This window comes from Oryza sativa, chromosome 6 (genome assembly GCF_034140825.1).
Source record: "Oryza sativa Japonica Group chromosome 6, ASM3414082v1".
Classification (NCBI taxonomy): Eukaryota; Viridiplantae; Streptophyta; class Magnoliopsida; order Poales; family Poaceae; genus Oryza; species Oryza sativa.
Window position 1 is genome coordinate 4,672,401 of NC_089040.1, and position 26,783 is coordinate 4,699,183.

Below are 26,783 nucleotides of genomic sequence, written 5' to 3' on the forward strand. Positions count from 1 at the left end.
CTCGCCCCGCACCTTAGGAGGATGGCCTGGGCTGTCCAACAACTCCCCGAGGAGCTCGAGAAGACCATCAAGTCATCCTCGAGGGACCTCGCCCAAGGAGCGGTGGAACTCGTGTTAGCGAGTTACCAGGCCAGGGACCCCGGCTTCTCCCCATGGATGGCGCTGGAGGAGTTCCCTCCCGGGACCGAGGACGATGCGCGCGCGCGGGTCCGGGATGCCGCCAACCACATCGTCCAAAGCTTCGAGGGGTCGGCCCCTCGGCTCGCGTTCGCCCCCAGCTCCGACGAGGAGGGCGACGCCAGCGGCGAGGACGACGGTGGCGACGGGGCCAGCGACCCGGGCGCATTGGAATGAGCCCCCAGGCCCCCGCCAATCTCCAATTTTTTCTTTTTCTTTCTTCTTTTTGTATAGATCAACTTAATCTGCAATCAAAAATGATGAAAAATTTCTATGTTAACTTTGTTTTGTTATGCATATGAGTTGAGGATGATTTGTGCCGTGGTCCTTTTGCATTTTAGCTTGATTTAAGGGCTCGTGCTCAAGTCCCGATCCTCAAATGGCTCGGGTCGGGGCTAGTGCCTGGGGAGATCCACATGTCGAGACTGGCCAGGCCGGGAACATGGTGACCGAGGGTTATGGGTGACCCGATTGTGGGTTTTTGCCGATTCCCCCCCGGAGTTCACCACGCCCCGGGGCACGGCTCGGTTCTGGGCCCCGCTTGGCGATTTTAGCTGACCGAACCGAGCCCCCGAGGGCAAGGTTGAGCACGAGTGACCTTATTTCAAGTTAAGATTCTTTAGAAGGAAAAACGGCACAGACACAACCTTTAGGAAATTGAAACTGCTTTTATTGAAATGCTGAAATAAGAAAAGTAAGGTTGTGCATGTGTGGTAGCCCCCGGCTAACCCTGCACACCCGAGGGGGGTGCGTGGTTAGCCCGAGCCCGAAACCTGACACCCGACCCCCCCCCTCAGGGGTAGAAGCGACGAAGGTGTTCGATGTTCCACGGGTTCGGCAGCTCAGTGCCGTCGCCCGTGGCCAGCCGTACGGAGCCCGGCCGGGGGACGCCGATCACTCGATACGGACCCTCCCACATTGGTGAGAGCTTGCTCAGTCCAGCACGCGTTTGGACGCGGCGTAGGACGAGGTCGTCGACGCAGAGTGATCGGGCCCGGACGTGGCGCTGATGGTAGCGCCGCAGGCTCTGCTGGTAGCGCGCGGCTCGGAGGGCCGCGCGCCGCCTTCGCTCTTCCAAGTAGTCGAGGTCATCTCTACGAAGCTGATCTTGATCAGCCTCGCAGTACATGGTGGCCCGAGGAGACCTCAGGGTGAGCTCGGATGGGAGAACCGCTTCTGCGCCGTAGACGAGGAAGAAAGGCGTTTCCCCGGTCGCTTGGCTTGGTGTGGTTCGGTTTGCCCAGAGCACCGCTGGCAACTCCTCGATCCATGAATCGCCGTGCTTCTTGAGAATATTGAAGGTCTTGGTTTTAAGGCCTTTGAGGATTTCTGCATTGGCGCGCTCCACTTGGCCATTGCTTCTGGGGTGGGCAGGTGAGGCGAAGCAGAGCTTGATGCCCATGTCTTCGCAGTAGTCGCCGAAGAGTTCACTAGTGAATTGGGTGCCATTATCCGTAATAATACGGTTAGGCACTCCAAAACGGGCCGTGATGCCCTTAATGAATTTAAGAGCAGAGTGCTTATCGATCTTGACAACCGGATAAGCCTCGGGCCACTTAGTGAACTTGTCGATCGCAACATACAGATACTCAAACCCGCCCGGGGCCCGTTTGAACGGTCCCAGGATATCAAGCCCCCAGACAGCAAATGGCCATGACAGTGGTATGATCTGCAGGGCCTGGGCCGGCTGATGGATTTGCTTGGCGTGGAACTGACACGCTCTGCATCGCCGGACCAGATCGACTGCATCATTGAGAGCTGTCGGCCAATAAAATCCTTGACGAAAGGCCTTGCCAACCAGGGTGCGCGAGGCGGAATGGGCTCCGCACTCGCCCTCATGGATGTCAGCAAGAAGCTCAACGCCTTGTTCCTGAGGAATGCACTTCAGGAGGATTCCGTTAGCCGCGCGCCGATAGAGGGTCCCTTCTACCAGCACATAGCGTTTGGAAATGCGTTGTACGCGTTCACTCCCTTCGCGGTCCTCAGGTAGAGTCTTATCTGTGAGGTATGTTTGGATCTCAGAGATCCAAGCGATCAATCTAAGAGAGCTTGGAGCGCTCCCTTCGGGTCCCGAGGCCTGGACTCCGACGGGCCTCGGGGGTCGGTCAGGCGCATCCGTCTCCCCTAAGGGGTCGGGTCGCGCCGACGGCTGGGTAAGCCTTTCTTCAAAGGCGCCCGGTGGGGTCTGGGCTCGCGAGGACGCGAGCCGTGAGAGTTCGTCGGCTATCATGTTATCCCGTCTGGGCACATGCCGAAGCTCTATTCCGTCAAAATGGCGCTCCATACGCCGCACTTGGCGTACATAGGCGTCCATTTGCGGGTCGGAGCACCGGTACTCCTTACAGACCTGGTTAACGACCAGCTGGGAATCGCCTAACACCAGGAGACGGCGGATCCCCAGTCCGGCTGCCACCCTGAGTCCGGCAAGGAGTCCCTCATACTCTGCCATATTATTGGTCGCTCGAAAGTCAAGGCGGACCAGATATCTAAGGACGTCTCCTGTCGGGGAGGTCAACGTGACCCCCGCACCGGCACCCTGGAGGGACAGAGAACCATCGAACTGCATCACCCAGTAGGTGGTGTGAGGCAGCTGCGAGGGGTTCGTGCTGGCCTCGGGGATTGAGACGGTCTCTGGAGCCGGGGTCCACTCTGCCACAAAATCGGCGAGGGCCTGGCTCTTGATAGCGTGGCGTGGTTCAAAGTGCAGATCGAATTCAGAAAGCTCGATTGCCCATTTTACCACCCGTCCTGTACCCTCTCGATTATGCAAGATTTGACCGAGGGGGTAAGACGTAACCACAGTGACCCTATGTGCCTGAAAATAATGGCGCAGTTTCCTCGAGGCCATCAGAATAGCGTAAAGCATCTTCTGGGCCTGAGGGTATCGGGTCTTAGCGTCCCGGAGGGCCTCACTAACAAAGTAGACAGGCCACTGCACCTTTCGGTGGGGCCGATCCTCTCTGCTAGGGGCCGTATCCCCGGGGCGTTCTTCGTTCAAGTGGCCTTTCGGGGTGCACTTGTCTTCTGTGCCGATGACCTCGGGGTCGGAGGATGAAAGGGGCGGCCTTCCCTCAGTGGCCTCGGGGCCGTCCTGGGGGTCGGGGGCTCCTGGCATCGTCGGACAAGCGGGCAAAGGGCCAACTCCGGTCGTCAGGGGCCTCTGGCCTCCGTTCGACTCGGGGGCCTCTTCTCCCTGCTCTTTCTCGGGTCGAGTCAGCACAGGGTTAGCCTCGGGGTCAGAGGGCGTTAAGTGCGGCCTTCCCGCAGTGGCCTTGGGGCCCTCCTGAGGGTCGGGGGCACCTAGCACCGTCTGACAAGCGGGCAGAGGGCCGACTCCGGTCGTCAGGGGCCGTAGGCCACCGTCCGACTCGGGGGCTTCTCCTCCCCGCTCGCTCCCGGGCCAAGTTAGCACAGGATGGGGGTGCACGAAATGAGGATTGTTTTCATCGCGCTCCACAACCAACGCTGCACTAACTACTTGGGGGGTCGCCGCTAAGTAAAGTAGCAGGGGCTCATTTGGCTCCGGGGCGACTAGAACCGGGGGAGAGCTGAGATATGCCTTTAACTGAGTGAGGGCATGTTCAGCCTCCTCCGTCCAAGTAAACGGCCCCGAGCGCTTGAGGAGCTTAAACAAGGGTAGCGCCTTCTCTCCCAGCCTTGATATGAAACGACTTAGGGCGGCCATGCAACCGGTGACGCATTGCACATCCCTAAGTTTGCTGGGGGGGCGCATCCGCTCGATAGCTCGAATCTTCTCGGGGTTGGCCTCAATGCCTCGGGCAGAGACCAAGAACCCGAGAAGCTTGCCCGCAGGTACACCAAACACACACTTATCGGGGTTCAGCTTTATGCGGGCGGAGCGGAGGTTCTCAAAAGTTTCCGCTAGATCTGAAAGTAAAGTTTCTTGGTTGCGCGTTTTTACAACCAAGTCATCGACATAAGCCTCAACATTACGTCCTATTTGGCTACCCAAAGAAATTCGAGTAGTTCGTTGAAAAGTAGGACCTGCATTCTTTAACCCGAAGGGCATTGATGTATAACAATAGGTTCCTACGGGGGTAATGAACGCAGTTTTCTCCTCATCCTCCCTAGCCATGCGAATCTGATGGTAACCAGAGTATGCATCTAGAAAACACAAAAGGTCGCACCCCGCAGTGGAGTCGACGATCTGATCTATGCGAGGCAGGGGGTAAGGATCCTTAGGACATGCCTTGTTAAGGTCGGTGTAGTCGATGCACATCCGAAGCTTGCCGTTCGCCTTGGGAACGACCACCGGGTTCGCCAGCCACTCCGGATGGATGACTTCACGGATGAATCCGGCCTCCAGAAGTCTCGCCACCTCCTCGCGGATGAAGGCTTGACGTTCCGGGGCCTGCCGCCGCACTTTCTGCCGGACCGGCCTTGCGCCCGGCCGCACAGCGAGACGGTGCTCAATCACCTCCCTGGGGACCCCGGGCATGTCCGCTGGTCTCCATGCGAAGACGTCAGCGTTTGCCCGCAGGAAGGAGACGAGCGCGTCTTCCTATTTGCCATCCAGAAGACCACCGATCCGTGTGGTCTTGGATGGGCCGTCGCCCAAGGCAACCTCCTTGACCGGGACCTCGTCGCATGTGGCAATCCGCTGCCTCGGGGCGGTGGGGGCGGAGGTGCCAAGCCTCTCGTCACCACCCTCGGGCTTGGTCGCAGCAGCGAGGTGGTCCGCGCGCTGCTCCATGCAGGCGAGCGCGACTTTAAGGTCGCCACGGACAGAGATGGGGCCACCGGGGCCCGGCATCTTCATCTGGAGGTAGGCGTAGTGGACCGCCGCCATAAACTTCACCAACGCGGGCCTCCCCAGGACCGCGTTGTAGGGCAGACTGAGGTCCGCCACATCGAAGTTCACCCGCTCCGTGCGGAAGTTGGCTGATCCACCAAAGGTGACCGGTAGGTCGATGTGACCTAACGGCCATGTGTGCCCCGGCGTCACACCGATGATCGGTTGAGACGGCTGGAGCACCATCCCCGGGGCCTTGATAGCATCAAAGGCCGCGGGGGAAAGGATGTTGAGAGCCGCTCCTCCATCTATGAGGACACGCCCCAACTTCACATTGCAGATGGTGGGGGAAACCACCATCGCAATCTGCCCTCCCCGGGCAACGCACGGTGGGTGGTCGGTCTGGTCAAAGGTGAGGGCCACCTCCGACCACCGCGCCCGACGCGTCGCCTCATGAGTAGGGGCCGCGGCGAGAAGCTCTCGCCTCATGGCCTTGAAACTCCGGCGAGAAACGTGAGCACACGCTCCCCCGTCGACAGTGGCAATGGTGGCCCCAGGTTCTTGGAAACCTAGGTCATCATCACCGTCATCGATGTCAACGGCGGGGGCCTTCTGTCTGGCCTCACTTCGCCGTTTACCGGAGGGAACTGCCGCGGACTTGCCCTCACGGCGTTCCTGCCTCATGTCCTCCTCCCACTTCCTCGTTCGCTCAGCCAAGTTTTTGACTGCGCGACAGTCCGCGAGATCGTGGAGGGAGGTGTTGTGGACGGAGCACCACTTGCTGGCTGGGCGCTCCCTGCTGGGAGTACCAGCCTCTTTCTTTTTGTCGCTCGCAGGCCTCCCCTTTCGGGTGGCCCGCGGAGCGCCCTCGACGGCGAGGACGTGACCCTCGTCGCCGGAATGGACCGACCTTTTCTTCCTCCTCCTGTCACGCCGCCCTGTCTGAGCGGCGGATCCGGGGGCGGCCGAAGCTGCCACACCGGAACCAGAGGGGTTCCAGGTCCAGGCCTCCTCCTTACGAGCCACTCGGTCCGCGAGCTGAAAAAGCTCTGCGGTAGTCTGGGGCTCTTTGGAGGCAATCTTTTCGAGCATGCGGTTGTGCCGCACACCCCCCCTGAACGCGTAGATCACCGCGTGTGCAGGGATGCAAGGTATAGTATTGCGGACTTGGCAGAAACGCTGAATGTACGAGCGAAGGGATTCATCATCCCCTCGCTGTACTGCGTGCAAGTCCGCTTCTTCACCTGGGCGTGGATAGGTGCCTTGAAAATTCATGGTAAACTGCTGGCACAGATCCTCCCAGGAGTGGACCGACGCGGGTGGCAGGTTCATTAGCCAACCCCGCGCCTGTCCCTTCAGGGCCATGGGAAAGAAATTCGCCATGACCCTGTCGTCTCCCCCAGCGGCCTCGATCCCGGTCGTATAGACCTGGAGAAACTCGGTGGGGTTGACGCTCCCATCATACTTCTCGGTGATGGTGGGCCGGAACCTTGGGGGCCAACGGACATTCCGAAGACTCGCCACAAAGGCTCTACAGCCAACACCACCAACCGGGGGCACGGAGGGCTGGCCCTCACGTCCATGTCGAGGTGACACCCTGGACGAAGAGGCACCCTCCGTTGCGCGGGGAGCACGCCGATCACTACATCGGCGCTCGATGTCGAGGCGGGCATCCGGCTCTTCATGCTGATCCTCCCGAGTCGGAGGCGCCGACGAGGGAGTGGTAGCCGAATGGCGTGCAGCAGCCGCCGCTCGCCGCGCCCTCCGCCTTGATGACACAGAGCCGGTGGTGGCGGCGCCGGAGGTCCTGGTAGTGGCGGACCGTCCACCAGCACCCAGGCGCTGCTGTGCCGTCATGACCAAGTTGGCCACGTCGTCCAGCCATCGCTGGGCTGGAGACTCCGGGTCAGGGACGACGGGCGGGTGACGTAGGAGCGCGCCAGCAGCCTGAAGCACTCCCTGGGGCGTGCTGCCGTCGCCGTAGACGAGGAGGCGACGCTCCCCATCTCGCCGTTCTCCTGCACCACCCGCGACTGGCGATGCTGCGGATTTTTCGACTCTCTCGAGCGCCTCCCCCCGCTTGGGACTTTGGCGCGGAGGAGGTGGGGGAGTACGAGCTCGATGGCGCGGGTTTGGCTCCCCGTCGTCGCCGCTCACACTCGGAGAGAGGTCATGCGCCTTTGCTTGCTCGGCCATTAGGCTGAACAAGGGAAACTTGGCCCACACGGAAGAGTATGAGAGCTCAGAAAACACACGCTGAGCCCCCTACCTGGCGCGCCAGATGACGGAGCTCGGGGCTCCTCACCGGGAGACCGCGCAGGCCCCCCTTTGCCAGTTCGGCCGGGGGCTTAGGGTGAGATCTCAAGCTCTCGCTGTGTGTGGAAAGATCGCGTGCCAGGAAGAAACGCGAGACACGGACGATGTATACAGGTTCGGGCCGCTGGGAAGCGTAATACCCTACTCCTGTGTTTTTGGTGGATCTGTGTAAGAGCAAGTTACAAAAAATCAACCAGCCCTCTCCTCTCTCGGGAAAATCCAGCCCCCTCTCTTTGTGGGCATGGTCCTCCTTTTATATCTTAAGGGGATACCACATGTACCCTTTCCTTTCCAAACTGGACTTTTCTTCTCTTTATGGACGGAGATTGGTATGGTTGCCGTCCGAATGACATTTCGATGGGACAACCCACACCTACCTCCACTCCCGGCGGAGACAGGCGCAACGTGGGATCGTGGCTGTCTGTTGCTGACGCGACCAGTGTCAGACCGGTCACAGATCGGTCATTCTTGTCCTCTATGCGTCAGTTCAGCGATCTGCATGATCACCCTTCTTTTTGTAGCATCTTGCCTGTAATGGTTGGGATGAAGCCTGGTATTCATCTAACCAGGGCTAACGTGCCATCTCTAAGAGGTAACACGCTAGCTCCGGCTGGAGACGTGTGCCTAAAGGCTCTCGTCTTGACGGGACGGGGCGAGGCGTGCGTCAGACCACCAGTCGCCACCTAACCGTTGATCCGACCGGTCTGTGACTGGTCACAGACCGGATAAAAGAGCGCGCTGCATTGCGCTGCATGCAACGTGACACGCTTGACCAGACCGCAATAAATGCGGTTAGGTGAGCCCTACCGTGTTCACCCAACCTATGTACATAGTGCAAACCCCACAGGGGGTCGGGGCACCTCGGCCCTCGGGGTCGGGGCAGGAGCAACCCGACCCCCCCTCGGGGAAATCAGGAGGAGGGCGGACACCTCACCCTCGGGCCCGACGTCCCCGAAGGTGCCAGGCCACGTGGGCGATTCCATCTGCCTCAAGCCTCCGGGCGCAATACTCCCGGTCCCATATCACCGACACATGTGAATTATATATTATGAAAATATTATTCAAGTTAAATCTGGAAACATAAACCTTATTGTGTTAACTATATTAGTTTTTAGATTTTTAGAAATATTGATAGTCAAAGACCAAAGTTTGACTTAGGACTACAAAACTAGAATGAACAAATAACTTAAAATGGAGGGAGTATAGATAATATAATTTTTAATAAGGTACCCTGGAGAGCTATCATATTTTTTACATGTAGTACCAAAAAATTTACAGCCCCGGCATATTTATAAACGAAAAATAATTTGTGAATAAAACTTTTTTATATGTGTTTTTAATGATCTAAAAACAAAGGCTGAAAAATAAACTTCAATGAAGAAACACCAAAATCAGTTCTAAATTTAATGTTGAAATTTCAAATTTTAGCTGATAAATATAAGCACAAGTGAAAAGATGAGGCCCCTCGTGTAAAATTTAGGTATCTCGAGTTAATTTCTTAAGGACTAAAAAATTCAACTAAAAATAAACAAGTTTGTGGGAGTAATCAAGGCTTACCCCTGAAGATACATTGCGTACAAGATCATCATATCATACGATCCGTCAAAGGCGTGGAACACATACTTCCGGCGAGGCCGTACTCTGGCCATGGCGGCGTTGAAGACGTCGATGCAGTATCCGGTGATGTTCTGTCTCTTGGTGTCCGGGTTATTCTCACGTCGACGAAAGCCTGGAACCCGGTCTTCCGCGGCACGGCGATCCTCAGAACCTCGCCTGATGACGATGACGATGATGACCTTCTCCCCGCCAATCGCCGGCGGTCGAGACGACGACCAGTCGGAGCGCCGGCGTTGTAGCGGCGGCCATGGGGCGGCGAGCCGCCTGCGCGCCGTGCTGATGAGAATATGGCGGTGAGGATGCCGGTGAGCGCCGCCTTGGCTGAAGTGTGATCGGCGCCGAACGGCGGCGCCGTCGCCGTTGCATGGTGGGGTGGATGATGTGACGGCGGAGGAGAGCCGCCGGAGATGGGGAAGGCGAGGATGGGGACGCGGTGGCGGCGGCGAAGGCGGGCAACCACGGCCGTATGCGCTTCCGTGGTGACGATGATGGCCTGCACCTGTGCGTTCTTGATAAGGTCTTCGGCTGCATACACAAATTAACACAACCCATGCACGTACCTCTAGCATAAGTTAATCACCCACAAATAAGTTAATCAAAGTAGAGATCGAGTTAGTAGCTAGAGAAGAGGTAACGGGATGTAAGAGGTAATTCTTAAGACGGTATTATATATTTTCTAGCGTAAAATTTGGTATATACATTCAGATACTGGTATCACGAGATATCAGTGTAAAGTTTTGGTATATTTTATTGAGTTTTGTGAAATTTCTCTATATATATGATACCTTAATTTACATGATCAAATTAAATTTTGAATTAACTACATAGTAGCATAATATAACATAACAGTTTGGAATTTAATTAGGTCCCTTAATTAGTACTATCTCTGTCCCAGAATACTTGTCGCTTTTAGTTTTTGTTTGTAACTTTTTATCTTTCGTCTTATTCAAAAATTTATAGAATTATTATTTATTTTGTTTGTAATTTAAAGTACTTTAAAGTATGACTTCTACATTTTTATATATGCACTAATTTTTAAAATAAGACGAGTGGTTAAACATTACAAGAAACTACTAATTTGGAACGGAGGTAGTACATGATGAGATTCATTTATGTGCATCCTTTATGGGACGGCAGATCCCCATGCAATGCAACGGCAGATTAATTCTCGCACACCTTTGAGTGATAAATTAGTTGGTGTGTGCGTGAAAATGCAGTGATTATATATATACACACACACTGACATTGAGCTATAGCTGTTACAGCAGTGGAGAAATTTCGTCGAAATTTTCGGTTTCGAGCTGAACACGATGACGGGCTTGGTTGGTATAGCTCCAACTCCTAAATTTAGCTATAGGAGTTAGGTCTGAAGTGGAGTTGTAAAGTTACCTAAACCCAGCTCTATAACTCTAGTTTATTTGGTGAGAAAGCTCCACTCAGCTTCACTTCCAATTTTGATGGAGCTGAAACTGTTTGACTGAGTTGGAGCTGTACCAAACAGACCCAACGTTTCACCGGTTCATTTTCTTTTACATGGGGAAAGAATGTATGATGGCGTTTTACAATTGTTTTTTTCGCTGGAGACATATCACTAGATTTTATTAGTTCTTCGTATTTCGATCAAGTCAGATTGAATTTATATATATATATACGTACGATCTTATCTGTTACTAAAATGATATGACAATGTTTGCATAACGTAGCAACTAGGGGACCTGATATTATATGCGTGTTGCGTTGCACGGGTGACAGCTGGGAACTAGAGGAAATTAAATTAAGGTTCCTAGTCGAACAATTTTTTTTAAATAACCCATTTTCCTATATTGTTGGTATTTAACGGAAATTAACTCATATAAAACAAGACATACATAAAACCACACAAAACCATCCCACACAAGTTAAGAATTTAGAGTCTAGCCAAGTGTAATACACGTCCTGGTGCTCAATAACCACGAGCACGGCTATTCGAATAGATTTGTTTTACTCACACTGCATTGGATGTACACTTTACCCGCACTCCGCGACTGCCCAACACATGAGTCTCGTCCCAACACATGAGACGCGTCACGGCAAAACTTTTCGATAACCTCGCATTGGCAGTACCCGCTCCATGAACTTACATCCTCATGCACTCTAGGCGTCTATATTTCTAGCAGTGAGAGGAGTTCTGGCGCTCCCGGGGAAGAAGTCTCACACACACGTTAAGTTCTCTCTCACACTCTCATGGCAGTCCTACCAATGGCGACACCGATGTAGGGCACACCTCGCGGCCCTACCTCAACGGCTGCCCCACCGTAGCGCATCTGCCTCACTTAGGGGTGAACCATCTATGCAGGGATACTGCCTCCGCTCGGCTATCTAATCCGCTAGGCCTATACCCATTCAAGAGGTACGGTTATACGGGGGTCGTTTCATGCTTAACTTCATGGCTTGATCCTTAATTGACGGGGACGGTAGTAGCCTTTTCCAGATACCACCCAAATCCTCCGTCCGCCCAGTTGAAAACAGTTGTTTAGTTTTATTTCATCTTTTACAAATCATGTCATCAATATCATGGCAATGTGGCGCTCATGTCTTTATATGCCGCATCTCAATTACCTTCCCAAAGGTAATTACCTAAGCATATAGCATTTGATAAATATAAGTATGCATGATTCTAGAATAGCATTTCTAAGCATTTATCATAATTGACTAGGGACTTCATACGTAAACATGGTTACGAAGGAATAAGGGGTAAACAATAATCAAGGCATGGCATAATCACATGTAGGATGTTCATCATTGCATGCAATTTTATTTATAGACAAAATAATTTCGCAATTGGATCAACATGTTCAAGGAATAGTGATGACTTGCTTGCTCAGGATAGTCCTTATTCTTGATATAATTCTTGATCAACCTTCTCCTCCTAGAAGCTGCATACGTTGTCTCACGATTAACCGATATACAATTTCTATAATATGCAAGAAAAACCAATATTCAAACACCAATCAATTATGCACAACAAAATGTACTTGTTGGGGTCGAACCTAGGGTTGCTCATACTATTCGTGCTTGCTAAGGGATTCCAATCGTGATAAGGACTAAAGTTTCTTAATCTTTATGTTGTCATCGTGGTCTATTTAGGAGTAACCAATAGTGTATAAATGAGATATACCTCTGGCTAATATGTGGTTTAGTCTAGCTAATGACTTTGGAAAGATTATGGCTACACATGCATCTATCTAAATAAAATGGTCATATACTAGAGGTTTTGTTGTCAGATGGATTTAGGATCAATCAAATAAGTACAGTGAATCATTTGTATTATTGTTTTATTGATGGAGGCTTTACTTTAATTGTTAACATATTTTATTTATCACAATAAATTATAAAAGGTTAACAATTATCCATGCTTTGTATGTTAGAGTTGTTTAGGTTAATCATATTATGGTTACAGATTATCCCATCACGTAGATTTACAATGAATAATCCTAATTTACAATTGAACTTAGATTATATTAGGTCAAGATCTATAATTAGTATTTATCCACTATAATTAGTATTTATCCACTACAAATGTTTGTCATAGACTCCTTGGTTTAATATATGCAAAAGGTAGATTATTGTTCTTATGTATGATTTTAAATGGATTGTACAGTATATGTGATTTAAGTGGGTTGACAAGTGATTTTCCTGTTTGAGTAATTATTGGATGCTAACCAACTCAACCTTATTTGGGTGGTTCTATCATAACAACTCTGTTCCTATTCCTCATAAACAAATTAAAGACTCATCTATGTGTATTCATGTTTGATTTACCTAATTATAAGGCTAACTTTATTTAAATAACTGATAATTCATGGGTTTAATTATATTTGGACATAGATTAATAAATGGCACTATTATTTTCCTATACATCCATTAATTTGAAACATTGATTATAATTATTTATGTGGTTGCTACAGTGACAAAACATGTTAAAGACCAATATTATTACATCTACTCTACTTTACAATATCAATCCTATTTACTAGCATATTTTTAAGTTGACCAATAATCTAATCTTTTGATATTAATTATTTTATAATTATATATATACTTTATTAAATAGTGAATTATATACCATTGGAAAGCTTATGATTTTAGATGAATTTAGGTTCAAGTTTCACTATAATCTGAGTTAAAATGAGTGAGTTATGCTAGTTCAAAGTTCCTAATTCAACTAATTGCGAAATGGCACTGTTCCTAATAGTTTTATTTTTATTCCAACCTAATTATTAACTTACTACGACTGACAGGTGGGCCACTCTATCCTCTCTTTTCTCTTCTCTTTTTCTACCTCTCTGCTCCCTCTCTCTCACTCTCGCGGCTCGGCTGGAACCGGTGGGCGGCGCGGCGCAACGACGAGCGGTGGGGGAGGGGGAGACTCACCGGACCGGCGGCGTGGTCGGCGGCGACGCGGCGTCGGGGTCGATGGCGAGGCGCGTCGGCTGCTTCCGAAGAGGCGGCGACGCTGGGGATGGAAAAGAGAGGGGAAAGGGAGGGGAGGTGGTGAGGGTGGTGTGGGAAGCAACGGGCGGCCGCGGGGGGGGGGGGGGGTTATATAGGCGGAGGGGGCGGGCAGTGCTTAATGACAACGGCGACGCGGCGCGGCGGCGTGGGGCGGGACTCGATGCAGCTCGGCATGGGGCTCGGCGCTGCAGTGGCAGCGGGGCGCGAGGCGGTATGGCAGCGGCGCGGCAGTGGCGATGGCGACGGCGCGCGGCGCACAGCAGAGCGACGGCGACGGTGACACGACGGCGTGTGGCGGAAAGGGACGCTAGGAGGCGTGGCAGCGGAGCGCGCAGGGCGACAGCGACAGTAAGCGGCGCGGCAGGGCGACGACGACGACGACAAGACGGCGCGAGGCGGCGCGGGGCGCGAGGGGCGGCCGGAAGAGGCGCGCGGCGACGATACGTCGACGGCGATGGATGGCGATGGCGGCTTGGGGCTCAAGGCCAGCTAGGGCGTCGCAGCAGTGGGGAGGAAGAGGGCTAGGGTGGCAAGGATCCAAATCGAACACCTAGGGGCTAATGAACAGTGCTAGCCGACTATTTTTTTTATTTTAGAGGGTATTTTGCCATTAGGAAAAATATACTATTGCCACCATTTTTGTCACAATGTAAAATACACCATGTTTAAGTTATTAAAATTTAATATAGCACATATTTTTATTTTTATTATATACTTTTCTAATTTCTCCATTTTCCATTCTTTTAGGGTTTTGCTTAATTTATAATTTGAGGAAATTTTGCCAATTAAATGTGTATTTAATCAAAAGTATTTGAGTGACAATATTAAGTGTTCAAATGTGAATTTTCTCCAAATTTAATATTGTCCAATATTTAATATTATCCTAGATTTTTATAATTTCCTATATTTTGGGATTTTGGTATTTATCTGTTTTCACACATATTGGTTTATCTTTTTAGATTGGTTTTACCACAACATGGATTTCTACAATTCAATATTTGTGATTCAATACAAATTATGTAATATCGAATTGATTATTCCCAGTAAAACTATTTTATAGATAGAGCTCGACTTATTTGAATGGATATCATTTCATGTGTATACAGATATCATGACACTCATCGCATGGTTCAAGTATTTAATATTTAATCCATAAATTAAATTACTTCTTTTGTCTGACTTTGATTTCTTGTGCGTAAATATTTATAGGGTTCATGATAAATATATTATTATTATAATTATTACTTAGTTGTATAGCTTTAGTTTAATTTTCCATTGTGACAGTTTATAGTTTGGCAAGCAATAGTAACCATAACAACCAGCATGATGCAAAAGTTTTAAAAAGTTCAAAATTTTAGTGTTTTTTATTGTCGGGAATTTTCAGGATGTTACACTCCGACAAGGGGAGGGCGGCGGCGGCGGCGGCGAGGCGAGGCGCAGGGCCGGCGGGGCGCCAATTTTTTTTGTTCATCCAGTGCATTTTCGCAGGCGGACGATTGTGCCGTCACAGTTGTTGGTATAGAGGCGGTCCTTCCCCCCGCCTGGAAAAACTACTTTTGGTCGCCTGCAAAAATATTTTTTCTAGTAGGCTCTTCTCGCCGCCGCCGCCGCCGACCGCCGCGTTGGCCTCCAGCATTCGGCCGAGGAGGTCGTTGCCATATCCGCTGTCCTCCTTGGCGGCGGCGGCGGCCTGGCGCGCTCGCGTATGATCGCCTGAGCGTGCCTCTCACCTTCTTGGCGAGATGTCGCCGGCGCAGGTTCGTCTTCGTCGCGATGCACTCGCTGCCCGGGAAGCGGATGCTGTATATGGTGGAGAAGGCGATGGACTGGAGCTCGCGCTGCGCGACGAACACCTCCTTCCCTTCCCTGTAGCTGCGCACACTACTAGAGAAACCATCTTTGGTCGGTCGTCTAAAATCCACAATAGTCCCGGTTCCTATTTAAACCGGGACTAAAGATCATTTTTAGTCCCGGTTAAAAACTTTTTGATCTGTAGTCCCGGTTGGTAACACCAACCAGGACTAAAGATCATTTTTAGTCCCGGTTCAAAAAATTGTCCGGACGAGTCAGGGCCCCAATTATCTTTAGTCCCGGTTGGTATAAACAACCGGGACTAAAAATAGATTTTTAGTCCCGGTTGTTTATACCAACCGGGACTAAACTTTACCCCAAGCCACGCGCCTGTCAGTCCACAGTCGTCGTCATCAATCTTATCCCCCTGCCCCTTCCTCTCCCCCTCTTTGCATTAAATTAACAGCCAGCCTAGATATCTCCATCGTCTCAGAAGTCTCCCCTCTCCTATCCCCTTCTTCCTCCCCCTTCACCTCTCCTCCCCCTCCCCACCTCATCCTCTCTAGGTGACCAAGTCCGAGCGGCGGCGGCTGGCGTGGCCGGCCGCGCGGAGGGCGGGGGGGCGGGCGGCGGCCGAGTCCGAGCGGCGGCGGCGGTGGGCGCGCCGGGCCGCGCGGAGGGCGGGCGGGCGGCGGCCAAGTCCGAGCGGCGGCGGCGGCTGGCGCGCCGGGCCGCGCGGAGGGCGGGCGGGCGGCGGCGGATGGGAGGGCGGCTGGAACTGGCGGGCTGCGTGGATGGGAGGGCGGCGGCGTAGCCGCGCTGGCGGGCAGCCGGTGGCCGAGTCCGGGCGGCGGCGGCGGCTGGCGCGCCGGGCCGCGCGGAGGGAGGACGGGCGGCGGCGAATGGGAGGGCGGCTGGAGCCGGCGGGCCGCGCGGATGGGAGGGCAGCGGCGTGGCGCGCGGCAGCCGGCCGGCGGCAACTCAATTTTTTTTTCTTAAGAATTTGTGATGGATCTGAGAATTTTTAGAAGTTGTGATTCATTGGATATGTGATGTATAATCTGTGATGTATTTCTTGATGTATTGTTTCTTGAGAATTTGTGATGTGAATCTATGTTTGTGATGATACTTTGATTTTGATTTGGGGATACAGGGAGCAACTTGATTTGGTTGATTTGGAAGAGATTTGTGCAGTTCCAACTCGATTTGGGAGAAAATAATAAAAAAAACAGTGGCCGGTACTAGCGCTGGCATCACTATCTTTAATCCCGGTTGTTATCACCAACCGGGAGTAAAGATAGATTTTTAGTCCCGGTTATTTCACCCGGGACTAAAGATGAGTATCTTTAGTCCCAGATTGCTACTCCCGGTTGCAAAACCGGGAGTATAGGGGGGTTACCAACCGGGAGGAAAAACACTTTCTCCACTAGTGTGCTGCCGAACGCCGTATGCGAGATCACGTCGGCGGTCAGCTCCTGGAACTTCTGCCCGACCTCCACCTGCACCCGCCGCTCGCCGGCGGCGGCACGCGCCTCCCACGCCCGAATCACCTCCCGCGCGCACTCCGCCATCGTCTTGGCCATCATCTTGAGCTTGTCCATGGCGAACGCCGGGTGCACGACGCGGCGGTGCCGCACCCAGTCGTCGCCGTTGACGAAGGCGAGGCCGTTGCCGATCAGCGCCAGAAAGCTCGGCCCGGGCTCCGGTTTGCCGTACAGCCCCGTCCGGTCGGACAGGATCTGCTTCACCATGGCTTAGTCGCCGACGCAGAGCGCGGGCGTGGCGCCGCTCCACGAGACGAACACCTTGCCGTAGCGCCACATCCACGCGCGGTAGTGCGGCAGCACGCGCGGGACGATGTCGTGGCAGCGCAGGTCGAGCACGTCGCCGCGCGCATCGCGTTCGCCTCGGCGTCGCTGCCGACGAAGAGCCGGTACGCCGGCCCGCGGATCCCCTGCCGGCCGAACGCCCTCGCCACGGCGTACGGCCTCCACACCAGCTGCACCAGCGCCGTCCACAGCCACGTCAAGACCACCAGAAGTCCAGAACCACCGCGGCGGCGACGGCGACGGCCGGCCCCGTCGATGACTCAACGATCGCCATGCTTGGAGCGAGCTGGCTTGTGTGGCGACGTGGCGTGATGACCAAATTATCGGAAGTTTATACAGGGCCTGTTCACTTTGATGCCATTTCCAACCTTACCAAATTTTGATAAAATTGCCAAAAAAGTGGCTACATTTAGTTTGCTGCCAAAATTTGATAACTATATAAGAAATCTTATCAAAATTTTGGCATAATTGCCAAAATTTGGCATTACCAAAATTTGGTAAGGTTTTTTTTGCAATGGATTCTCATGTCCTGAAGTATTACTGTAACCTTGTTTTGATTCTTGAACTTGACCAAGCACCAGTCTTCCTCTAAATCATTTGGCTAGTAAAGTAATTTGCCTTCTTCACATTCAATTTACAAAAAAGTTAAGGGCCTAAACAGAAAATCACAAAGGCACAGAGTGCAGAACAGATAGACCGATCTGAAATAACATACAAGTGGACCAAAACAAGAAATGGCAGCATGCCACGCGCCATTCAACGCGCCACCCAACCGGAAACAACCATCACAGTGACCGGCATCCAAACCCCAAATGCATGAACTAATTACCAATCAACCGGCCTAATTAAGCAGGCAACCGGCGCACCGGCAACGCATAAACATGCAAGTTAGGCCGAGGAGCAGAGAACAGTAAACGGAGACGTGTAAGACAGTCAGATAGAAAAAAAAATCATGAGAAAAATGGTGAGATTAGGGGAGTTACTGATTGATGATATCCATAGTGTTTTTGGTGGTCATGTACAATTTTACTTCTGAATTTTATTTTGTGGAGCAGTATAAAATTAGCACAATAGAATGAACAATTATCTGTATTACATTTTTTTTAAAAAAAAATCCATGCTATTAGGCAATTAGAGCCGACGGGAACCCAAAATTAAACCATGAAATTGGCTTGGAGTTGAGCCAGAGGATGAGAGGAGTGCTGCTGCTGGACTAAGGTATAAGCTTTATTCAAGTTTCAAAGCACATGAATTCATCTCTGTCTCGGGATAGGCGCTACGACTCGTTCAAGACGTGGTCCGGGAAGCTTGAGCGGCAACTCACCCATCTGGCTAGCGCCGGGGACGGAGGTCCCTGAGGAGGAGGAGGACGGTTGCGACGGCGATGCCATCCGCAGCCACCACATCAAGTCCATGCCTCAGGTTGATCGCTTCTTCGCCGCACTGGAGGGCCCTAAACTGGACAAACTCCGGGTAAGTTTCTTGAGCTAATTCTTCCGGAACTACACATCGATCTATGTGCTTTGATTTGCTGGAACACTGGAGAGAGCTCATGGTGTGTGTTGTGTCGCATCAGTCATCGGAGGAGCTGGTGCTTCTGTCGGACAAAACGTGGCCATTCCTGCTCTGTTCCCGGTGTCGGCGTTCGGTATCTGCCTCGGCATGAGCAGCCAGGAGATCCTGTGGAAGACAGTGGCGACGTCAACGCCGATGAGATTCCTTCACATCACTACCAAGGTGAACCAGGTGCTCTGGTGCGCTTTCTGTCGCGCTCATGTGCGTCACCGCGGCCATCTACGCTAGCAAGGTGGTCTTCTTCTTCAAGGCCATCCGCCGATGGCACGGTCATACCAATTTCGACCGTTAATATTGTCCATTTAATGAAGACTAGCTATGCTTGCAATGCATAATTTTCAAATAAAATATATACTTCCACTATGTCCTATGCTACTAACATATATGCAGGAGAAGCACACATAAATAGAGGAGAATTGATGGAACATAAATGAACAATTAATCGGAAGCCGTCGAGAGGTAGACTTATGGATGGTTGGGCCTCTAAACCCAGTAAAATAATATCAATTGGGCTCAACCATTACAACTACTGGGCTGAGGAATCAATGAGGAGTGGAATAAGTTCATTCGAGGTCCCTTAACTTGTCAACGAATCCGATATTTGTCCTTCAACCAGAAAACCAGATACAACGCGTCCCTCAACTGTCAAAACCAATGCCGATGAGGTCCTTCGGAGGTTTTGATGGCAGTTTTCGCTGACGTGGTGCCTGGGTGGCTATTTTGACTTGGTCTTCACATGACGTGGCGCTTACGTTGCAATTCAAAATAATAAACTTCATGGGACACACATGTGACATCCCGGCCCAGAGCTTAATAGGATTAATAGAATACTCATATCAACAAGTTGCAACTTCTTTTCCGGAAGCCGATTTCCAAAGAATTCCAGGTTAAGCGTGCTTGGTCTGGAACAATTTGGGATGGGTGGCAGACCGGGAAATTATTCCTGGGTGCGCAAGAGTGACAAAGTGTGCAGAAAAGACTTGTGTTGGTCTGTGAGGGCAGTCTATGACCTGTGAAAGCTGCCAGATGTAAGCGTGCCCGGCCTGGGAGAGGCGGGACGTTACAAAGTGGTATCAGAGCCGACTCTCGCGGTTTCACAGGCGCGTGTGTCGCAGTTGCGCAGGCATGGTGCACATGTCTGGTGTGGACCTGGAGTGGTCACACAGCATGGCACATGCGCTGGCACTGGACACACGGACGTGCGTTCCTGGCCTGGGGTTGACCGACGTGCGCATGGCTGGTGTGGACCCACTCCTGTCGCAGTTGCGCAGGCATGGTGCGCATGGCTGGTGTGGACCCGGAGTGGTCACAAAGCATGGCACATGCGCTGGCACTGGACACACGGACGTGGCCAAGAGGGGACGTTCCTGGCCTGGGGTTGACCGACGTGCGCATGGCTGGTGTGGACCCGGAGTGGTCACACAGCATGGCACATGCACTGGCACTGACACACGGACGTGGCTAAGAGGGGACGTTCCTGGCCTGGGGTTGACCGACGAGGACGTCGGTGTCTTAAGGGGGTGAGCATTGTGACATCCCGGCCCAGGGCTTAATAGGATTAATAGAATACTCATATCAACAAGTTGCAACTTCTTTTCCGGAAGCCGATTTCTAAAGAACTCCAGGTTAAGCGTGCTTGGCCTGGAGCAATTTAGGATGGGTGGCCGACCGGGAAATTCTTCCTGGGTGTGAAAGCTGCCAGATGTAAGCGTGCCCGGCCTGGGAGAAGCGGGACATAAATAAATAAAAAATGATGGGCCCACATCTTCCTCCTCTCTCTCCCCAACTCAGTTTCACATAAATAAATAAAAAATGATGGGCCCACATGCCAGCTCAATAAAAAATGATGGGCCCACATGCCAGCTCTTCTTCCTCCTCTCTCCCCAACTCTACAGGTCTATCGCAGAGAATACATCACGATCCGCCCTTCTCGCCACCGCGAGCTTCTTCCGCTGGGGGCACTGCGGCGCGAGGAGTCTTGATACGGGCACGAAGTACGGCATCACCGCACCGCGCTCGCCGTCCCCGGCCATAGCACGGATCCGAAATTTCCGAGAGGAGGAGGCATGGTGAGTTTGCAGGCGACGCGTGGTGGCCGGGGGCACGAGCTCCCGTTCATCGTCTTCACGCCGACGGTCTTGCTCGCCGAGCCCCGACGGCACCTGGAGCAAGCCGCTAGCCAACCTCCGCCATCGTCTCGTGGTTCTGCCGCCGGCCATGGCGCCCTCGACTCCTCCGCACCCTCCACCGGCCGACCGTCGACCTGCGCTCGCCGCCGACCACCTCCTCGACTCCGCCGCCCGCCACGACGCAGCCGAGGGGTACCGAGCTCGTCTCCACCTCCGCTGGCCCGGCGCCCTCACCGGGATGCGAGGGACGAGCTCCCTACGCCGCCTCTCGTCGTCCGTCTTGCTGCGCCGGCGCCGATGCCCTCCATCGGCATCTCCCGTCGACCCGATTCCCCAAGTCCCGCTGTTCTCTCATTCACTCCTCATTCTGTGTCTGCTCACATGTGGCCGGCGACCTCCTCCTCCGGCCACCTCCGCCGCACGCGGCCTACCGCCGCCGCTCCACTCTGCCCCGCCTCGCCCGGCCGCCGCGCGCCGCCTCCCTCCTCGCTCGGTGGAGAGGACAGAGGAGAAGGGAGAAAAATGAATACAGGGAGTTGGGGAGAGAGAGGAGGAAGAAGAGGAGGATGAGAATGACATGTGGGGTCTACGTGGGTCGTACCATCTTTATTTTTTTAGATGACATGTGGGCCCACGTGGGCCCCACCATTTTTTTATTAATTTATGTGTAAACTAACATGTGGGTCCCATGAAGTTTATTATTTTTCTGGATGAATTGCCACGTAAGCGCCACATTAATGGCACATGATGCGAAGACGAGTCAAAATAGCGACATATGCGCCACGTCAGCGAAAACCGACGTCAAAACTGCCGAGAGACCTCATCTGCACTGGTTTTGACAGTTGAAGGACCCATTGCATCTAGTTTTTCGGTTGAAGGGCGTAGTCCGACATCAAGCAAACAAAAGATAAGGATTATACTAGTTCAGGCCCCTTATCAGGTAATAGCCCTAGTCCAGGTTATATGGGATTTATGATGATGAGAATAGATTACAAAGAGAGTAGTCGAATCAGATGATACCGGTGAGATCGTAGTCGAGGGATTTGACGAGATCTCCCGACGAGTTGGCTCCACGTACTCCGGCTTCGTAATATATGGTGGGTGTGTTGGCGATTGAATTGGATGCCTTTCACCCCTCCCCAGGGGTCCCTTTTATACCGTGGAGGGTGAGCGAGGGCCTAAGCGGCGATAGAGGATGTGCAGGAGATTTCAAGTAGACGATACAACAGGACCTCCGTCCCTCACCACTGGCAACCCCACTGACCTCCATCCTTCGCTCGCCACCGCCGCACCGACACTCCCCTCCCTCCACGTCTCCTGCGGGTCCAACTGCCTCTCCCTGCCACTTTTTCCTCGCCTTCGTACTTGGCTCCGGCCTCACCGTTTCCTTCTCTCTTGTCCTCAAGCTGTCGTTGGGTGACTCCGCCAACAGAGGAGACAGCTCGGCGCCGACGATGTCGACCCCGTCGTGGCCATTCGAAGGTGACAATGAGGAGCGTCATCCCGGTGCGGGGTGACACGCGATGGTAAGGAGAGAGAAGGGATGAGAGGAGGAAGATGAGGACATGTATGACCCACATGCCAATGACCCCCACAATATTTTCTGTGAATGACAGATGGGTCCCACGTACTTTTTTGCCTTTTGTTTTATTATAATGCCACAAAAGCGCCATGTCGATGTCACGTGGGATAGAGACCAAGTCAACAACGCCACGTAGGCGCCACGTGAGCCAAAATCGCTTCCTAAACCACCCAGAGACATAGTTTCCATCGGTTTTGATAGTTGGAGGGGTCGATATACCCGGTTTTGTGGTTGGAGGACATGATATTATACTCAGGCGATCGTTGAGGGAGTCAAAATGAACTTTTTACGATTGTTTATACATATACAGCCCCTTTACAGAGACAGCCCAAATAGCGGCCCATTGTGACCCTTTTTGTCAAGGTTTGTGAAAAGCGGCCCATTGATCCTCAGTAAACAGAGCCCCTTTCGCGAGAGCTCCTCTGAAATATCGGCTGTGTTCGGCACAGCACTTTCCCAGCGCGCTACAGTGTTTTGCCCCGAGCACGCTTTTTAAACTACTACACGGTGTACTTTTTTACAAAAAGTTTCTATACAAAAGTTGCTTAAAAAAATTAAATTAATCCATTTTTTTAAAAAAATTAGCTAATATTTAATTAATCACGTGTTAATTAACTATTCCGTTTTCCGTGTTACTGTAGCGCGCTGGGAAAACGTCGAAACGAACACAGCCGGTCCGTCCAGACCTAGAAACCATCTGTCCCTCAATCCCGCGACGCCGCCGCCGTTCTGCTCCGGTGCTAGGGCTTGGGAGCTGAGCTCCACCCTGCCCCCTCCATTCTCCAGCTCGCCTCAGGTCAGTACCCTGCAGATCCGCTTGATCTTAACCCTCTTTTCATTGATCAAAAGCTAATTTATTATCCTATTTCTCATCGCCTTTGTTTGTTATTCTTCTCTTGTTTGTTTGGCTTTTGTGAAGCCATCCCTTCCTTCCGTCTTTAAAGGCATCGCTGCCGGGCGGCTGTTAGCTGAATCGATCGCAAGGAAAGACAAAGGAGGAGAGTTCAGTCGACTTGGGATCGAGTAGAATCGCCGGCTTCTGCTGCTATTGCGGTACTCTTCCTTCCTTGAATGTCGTTTACTTCTCCAGGTGCATAGCATAGCTTTTTTTTTTTTTTTTGGGGGGGGACGGAGACCGACGAGATTAATTGTTGTTTCTGTTTTGAAGCTGACCATTATATCCAATCCCAATCCAATCGACGATGGGCCTCTCTCGTCGGTTTCTGAACCTGATCGTGGACAACCGCATCCCTGGAGCCAAATCGCTGCGCTGCATCGACCTCACCCTCGCGCGCTACAAGTTGTTCAACACTACAACACCTGCTGCACTGACACTGAATGGGAACGGAAACGGATTGAAGAAAAGGATGGAGAAGATTTGTCTTCCCAGCCCAATCTTCAACTTGGGAGCACCAGGCGAACGGATACACATGTTCCCTGCTTTGGAGCGCAGGGCTTTCTCTTTGGACCAGTCGGGGCGTGGCCTCCTTCTGGAGGCAGACACATCCCGTCTGGTGGTGATGCCAAATCTCCACAAGCCCAAGTTGGAACCCATTGCCCTCTACATCCCCGGCGCTGAGATAGATCTGGATGACCTTGATGGCGGCGGTGGCGGTACTCTTTTTATCATGGATAGAATTGCGAAACCACAGGAGGCTGACTATTTGTTCGAGGCTTTGGTGTACCGCATGTTCTGTTCCAGCTACTTATCAAAGTCCTGGGACTGCCAACTCCTCCCACCACCGCCGCCATACGTCGTCAAATGTGGCGTTGACTTTCTAAAGATCATCTCATATGGTTTGGTTAAAGGTGGCTCTGAGATCTGCATATCCATCGACGGGGTTGGTACTTATTGCTTTGACACTGTGAAACACACTTGGATTGAAGTGGGCAAGTGGATGCTACCCTTCCAAGGCAAGTTTGAGTATGTCCACGAGCTCAAGCTCTGGTTTGGCTTCACTCCCAACGATGGCCACTTTGCTGTTGCTGACCTCTCTGCCATGGACGAGTACCTGCAACCACAGATACGCCACTGCTGGAACGAACTTGATGAGTCACTCATCCAAGGATGGAAGCAGATACGGGACCCTCAGCTTGTCAACCTGGGGTCTGCCAAGTTCTGCATTGCAAGGTTCTTTCACACTGGTGACTTTGGCGATGGATTGAGTGGCCAGAATGTTTCTGTCCTGACTGGTGTAGAGTTTACCCATGCCAATGTTGACCATGAGAATATTGGATTGATCAAGCACAAATCGAGATGTCACAAGTCTAGCTGCGGTGAGGAGACCATCACGGCAGTTTTCTGATTAATTTAAGGGCTGACTCCCCATCCTTTGAATAATTTTCTGTCTCTCTCTTTAAGAGAACTTGTGTCTCGTCCTAATTTTACTTTAGCATAATAAAAATGATACTTCCTCCGTTTCATAATGTAAGACTTTCTAGCATTGTCCACATTTATATATATGCTAATGAATCTAAGCACACATATATGTTTAGATTTATTGACATCTATATGAATACAGGTAATGCTAGAAAGTCTTACATTATGAAACAGAGGTTATGAAACAGAGGTAGTACCTTCGTTGTCCGCATGTTGTAATTGTCTCCTGCACTTAAGTAACTGTACCATTTACTACTACTAGTAACTACTATAAACTTACTCTTAATTTATGTGTTGTCTACTGCAATGGTAAAATTCGTTTCAAATGCTTTCTTGGTTTTGGTTGGAGCGGAAACCAAGAAGGAATGGTAATCTTGTGTGCTTCCTCTGTCCCAAAATAAGTTAACCGTGCGGGACTTTTCCAGAGGAAGAGAGGATGATACGTGATGCGGTGTATATTCCTTTTCTGAAAAAAGTCTAAGTTATACTACGGTTAATTTCAACTTTTTCATATTCTATCTTGATCTTAAAAAATATATTTGGAAATTATCGTGACCTCAGTTTTCATCTTCTTTCATAGACTTTGATTTTCTAAAGAAAATTGGTTTCTTAATTCTAAAGATGCCAGTACGTCACTGTTCATTTTGTAGTTAACTCTGGTACATGTTTATGTGAAATTTTGATTATTCAGCAGTTGAAAGGAATGGAGGATTGCTTTGTGATTTATAATCACCTGTGCTGCTACTTGTGCTGCAGTCAATAGTCTGATGGGAAAAATGGAATTGAACCACTGCAAGTGCAAGATATACTGAAATCAAATCAGTGGGTAAAGTCTGACAAGTTATCTGCTGCACTGAAATCTCCTCATGCGTTTGTGAGCAAGGTATCCAGTAGCATTATTATCTCTGTATATTTTCAGAGTATATATTAGTTGCAACAGATAGTCGTCACATATATAATCTATAGATGGCCATAAGGCTCGCCCGGCACGGCCCGGCCTAGGATCGGGCTAGGCACGGCCCACCAGCGATCGGGCTGGAACGGCTCAGTCGGCACTTCGTGTTGGGCCGTGCTGGCCCATGGGCTGCACCTCCGGCCTAGGCATGGCCTACTAGCAATCGGGCCATGCAGTGCTAGCCTGAAGGCACGGGTGGTCCATCGTGCCTTCTTTGAAATAAGTCTATTTCTCCTCTCTCCTCTTTGGGCTGTGACATATATGTAGCTAAAATAAGTCTATTTTATGTCCCTATTCTTTGGGCCTTGTTATATAATACGTCTATTTTTGCTCCCTCGTGCCCTACATATGGTTGAAATTAAGTCTGTTATGCATCCCCACACTCTCGTACAGGGCCTAGTCGTGCTGGGCCGGCCCAGTGTGTCGGTGGGGAAGCCCAGGCACGGCTCGGCGGTAAGGCCGTGCCGTGCTTGGGCTAGGCCAAAATGCCGTGCCTTGGGCCGGGCCATCGAGCCTCGGGTCTATGGCTATCTATAATAGGAAAAAGTACACCGAAGGTCCCTCAACTTGTCATCGACTTACAAAATCGTCCTCCAATTGCAAAACCAGATATATGACATCCCTCAACTTACAAAACTGTTCACTTTAGGTCCTTCCGTGGTTTTAACCCCGGTTTTGTCCGATGGGACAGCTGAGTCAGCGTGGGACCTATGTGGGCTCCACATGTCAGGGTGTCCAACTCAGCACCTTCTCTCTTTCCCCTCTTCTCTACCTTTCTCCTTCACTTTCCTTTCCTCTCTCGTGTCTCCGACGAGCAATCCGGCGAGGTGTGCCATGAACTCGGTGTTGGTAACGCACGCAGCGAGGTGCGGCGGTGTCCGCCGGGAGAATGCCGGGATTGTGCCGACAAGGGTCGGGTTCAGGCAGACGCATCGCGGCGGCTGCAACGGCGGCGGCAGGAGGGACGACTTGAGCGCAGCTGGAGTCGCTGGATAGGTTCAATTGGGCGGGGTATAGAGCCGTCGTCGACATGGCCCGCGACGAGGGGCTCAGCCTCCGCGTCACGCTCCACTCTGGCGACCCCGACATCCTCTTCACCGACTGCTCCAGCGGCCGTGACTGCCACTTCTTCGCCGTCGACGAGCTCCCCGTTATCCACGGCAAGGCGCCGCTCGACTGCTACGA

The 26,783-nt window shown here is 51.7% G+C and overlaps 1 protein-coding gene and 1 pseudogene across 1 annotated transcript; one reads left to right on the forward strand and one right to left on the reverse strand.

Moving 5' to 3' along the window:
* The window catches only part of LOC107276897 (uncharacterized), a 28,312-nt pseudogene extending 7,541 nt beyond the window's left edge, over positions 1 to 20,771 (reverse strand).
* Positions 20,772 to 22,958: 2,187 nt separating this feature from the next.
* LOC4340361 (uncharacterized) lies at positions 22,959 to 24,929 on the forward strand. Its single transcript, XM_015785941.3, has 3 exons — positions 22,959 to 23,059; positions 23,183 to 23,316; positions 23,432 to 24,929. Exon 3 carries the CDS (start codon positions 23,466 to 23,468, stop codon positions 24,567 to 24,569), a length of 1,104 nt encoding a protein of 367 aa, XP_015641427.1. The 5' UTR covers positions 22,959 to 23,059; positions 23,183 to 23,316; positions 23,432 to 23,465; the 3' UTR covers positions 24,570 to 24,929.
* The last annotated feature ends 1,854 nt before the right edge of the window (positions 24,930 to 26,783 follow it).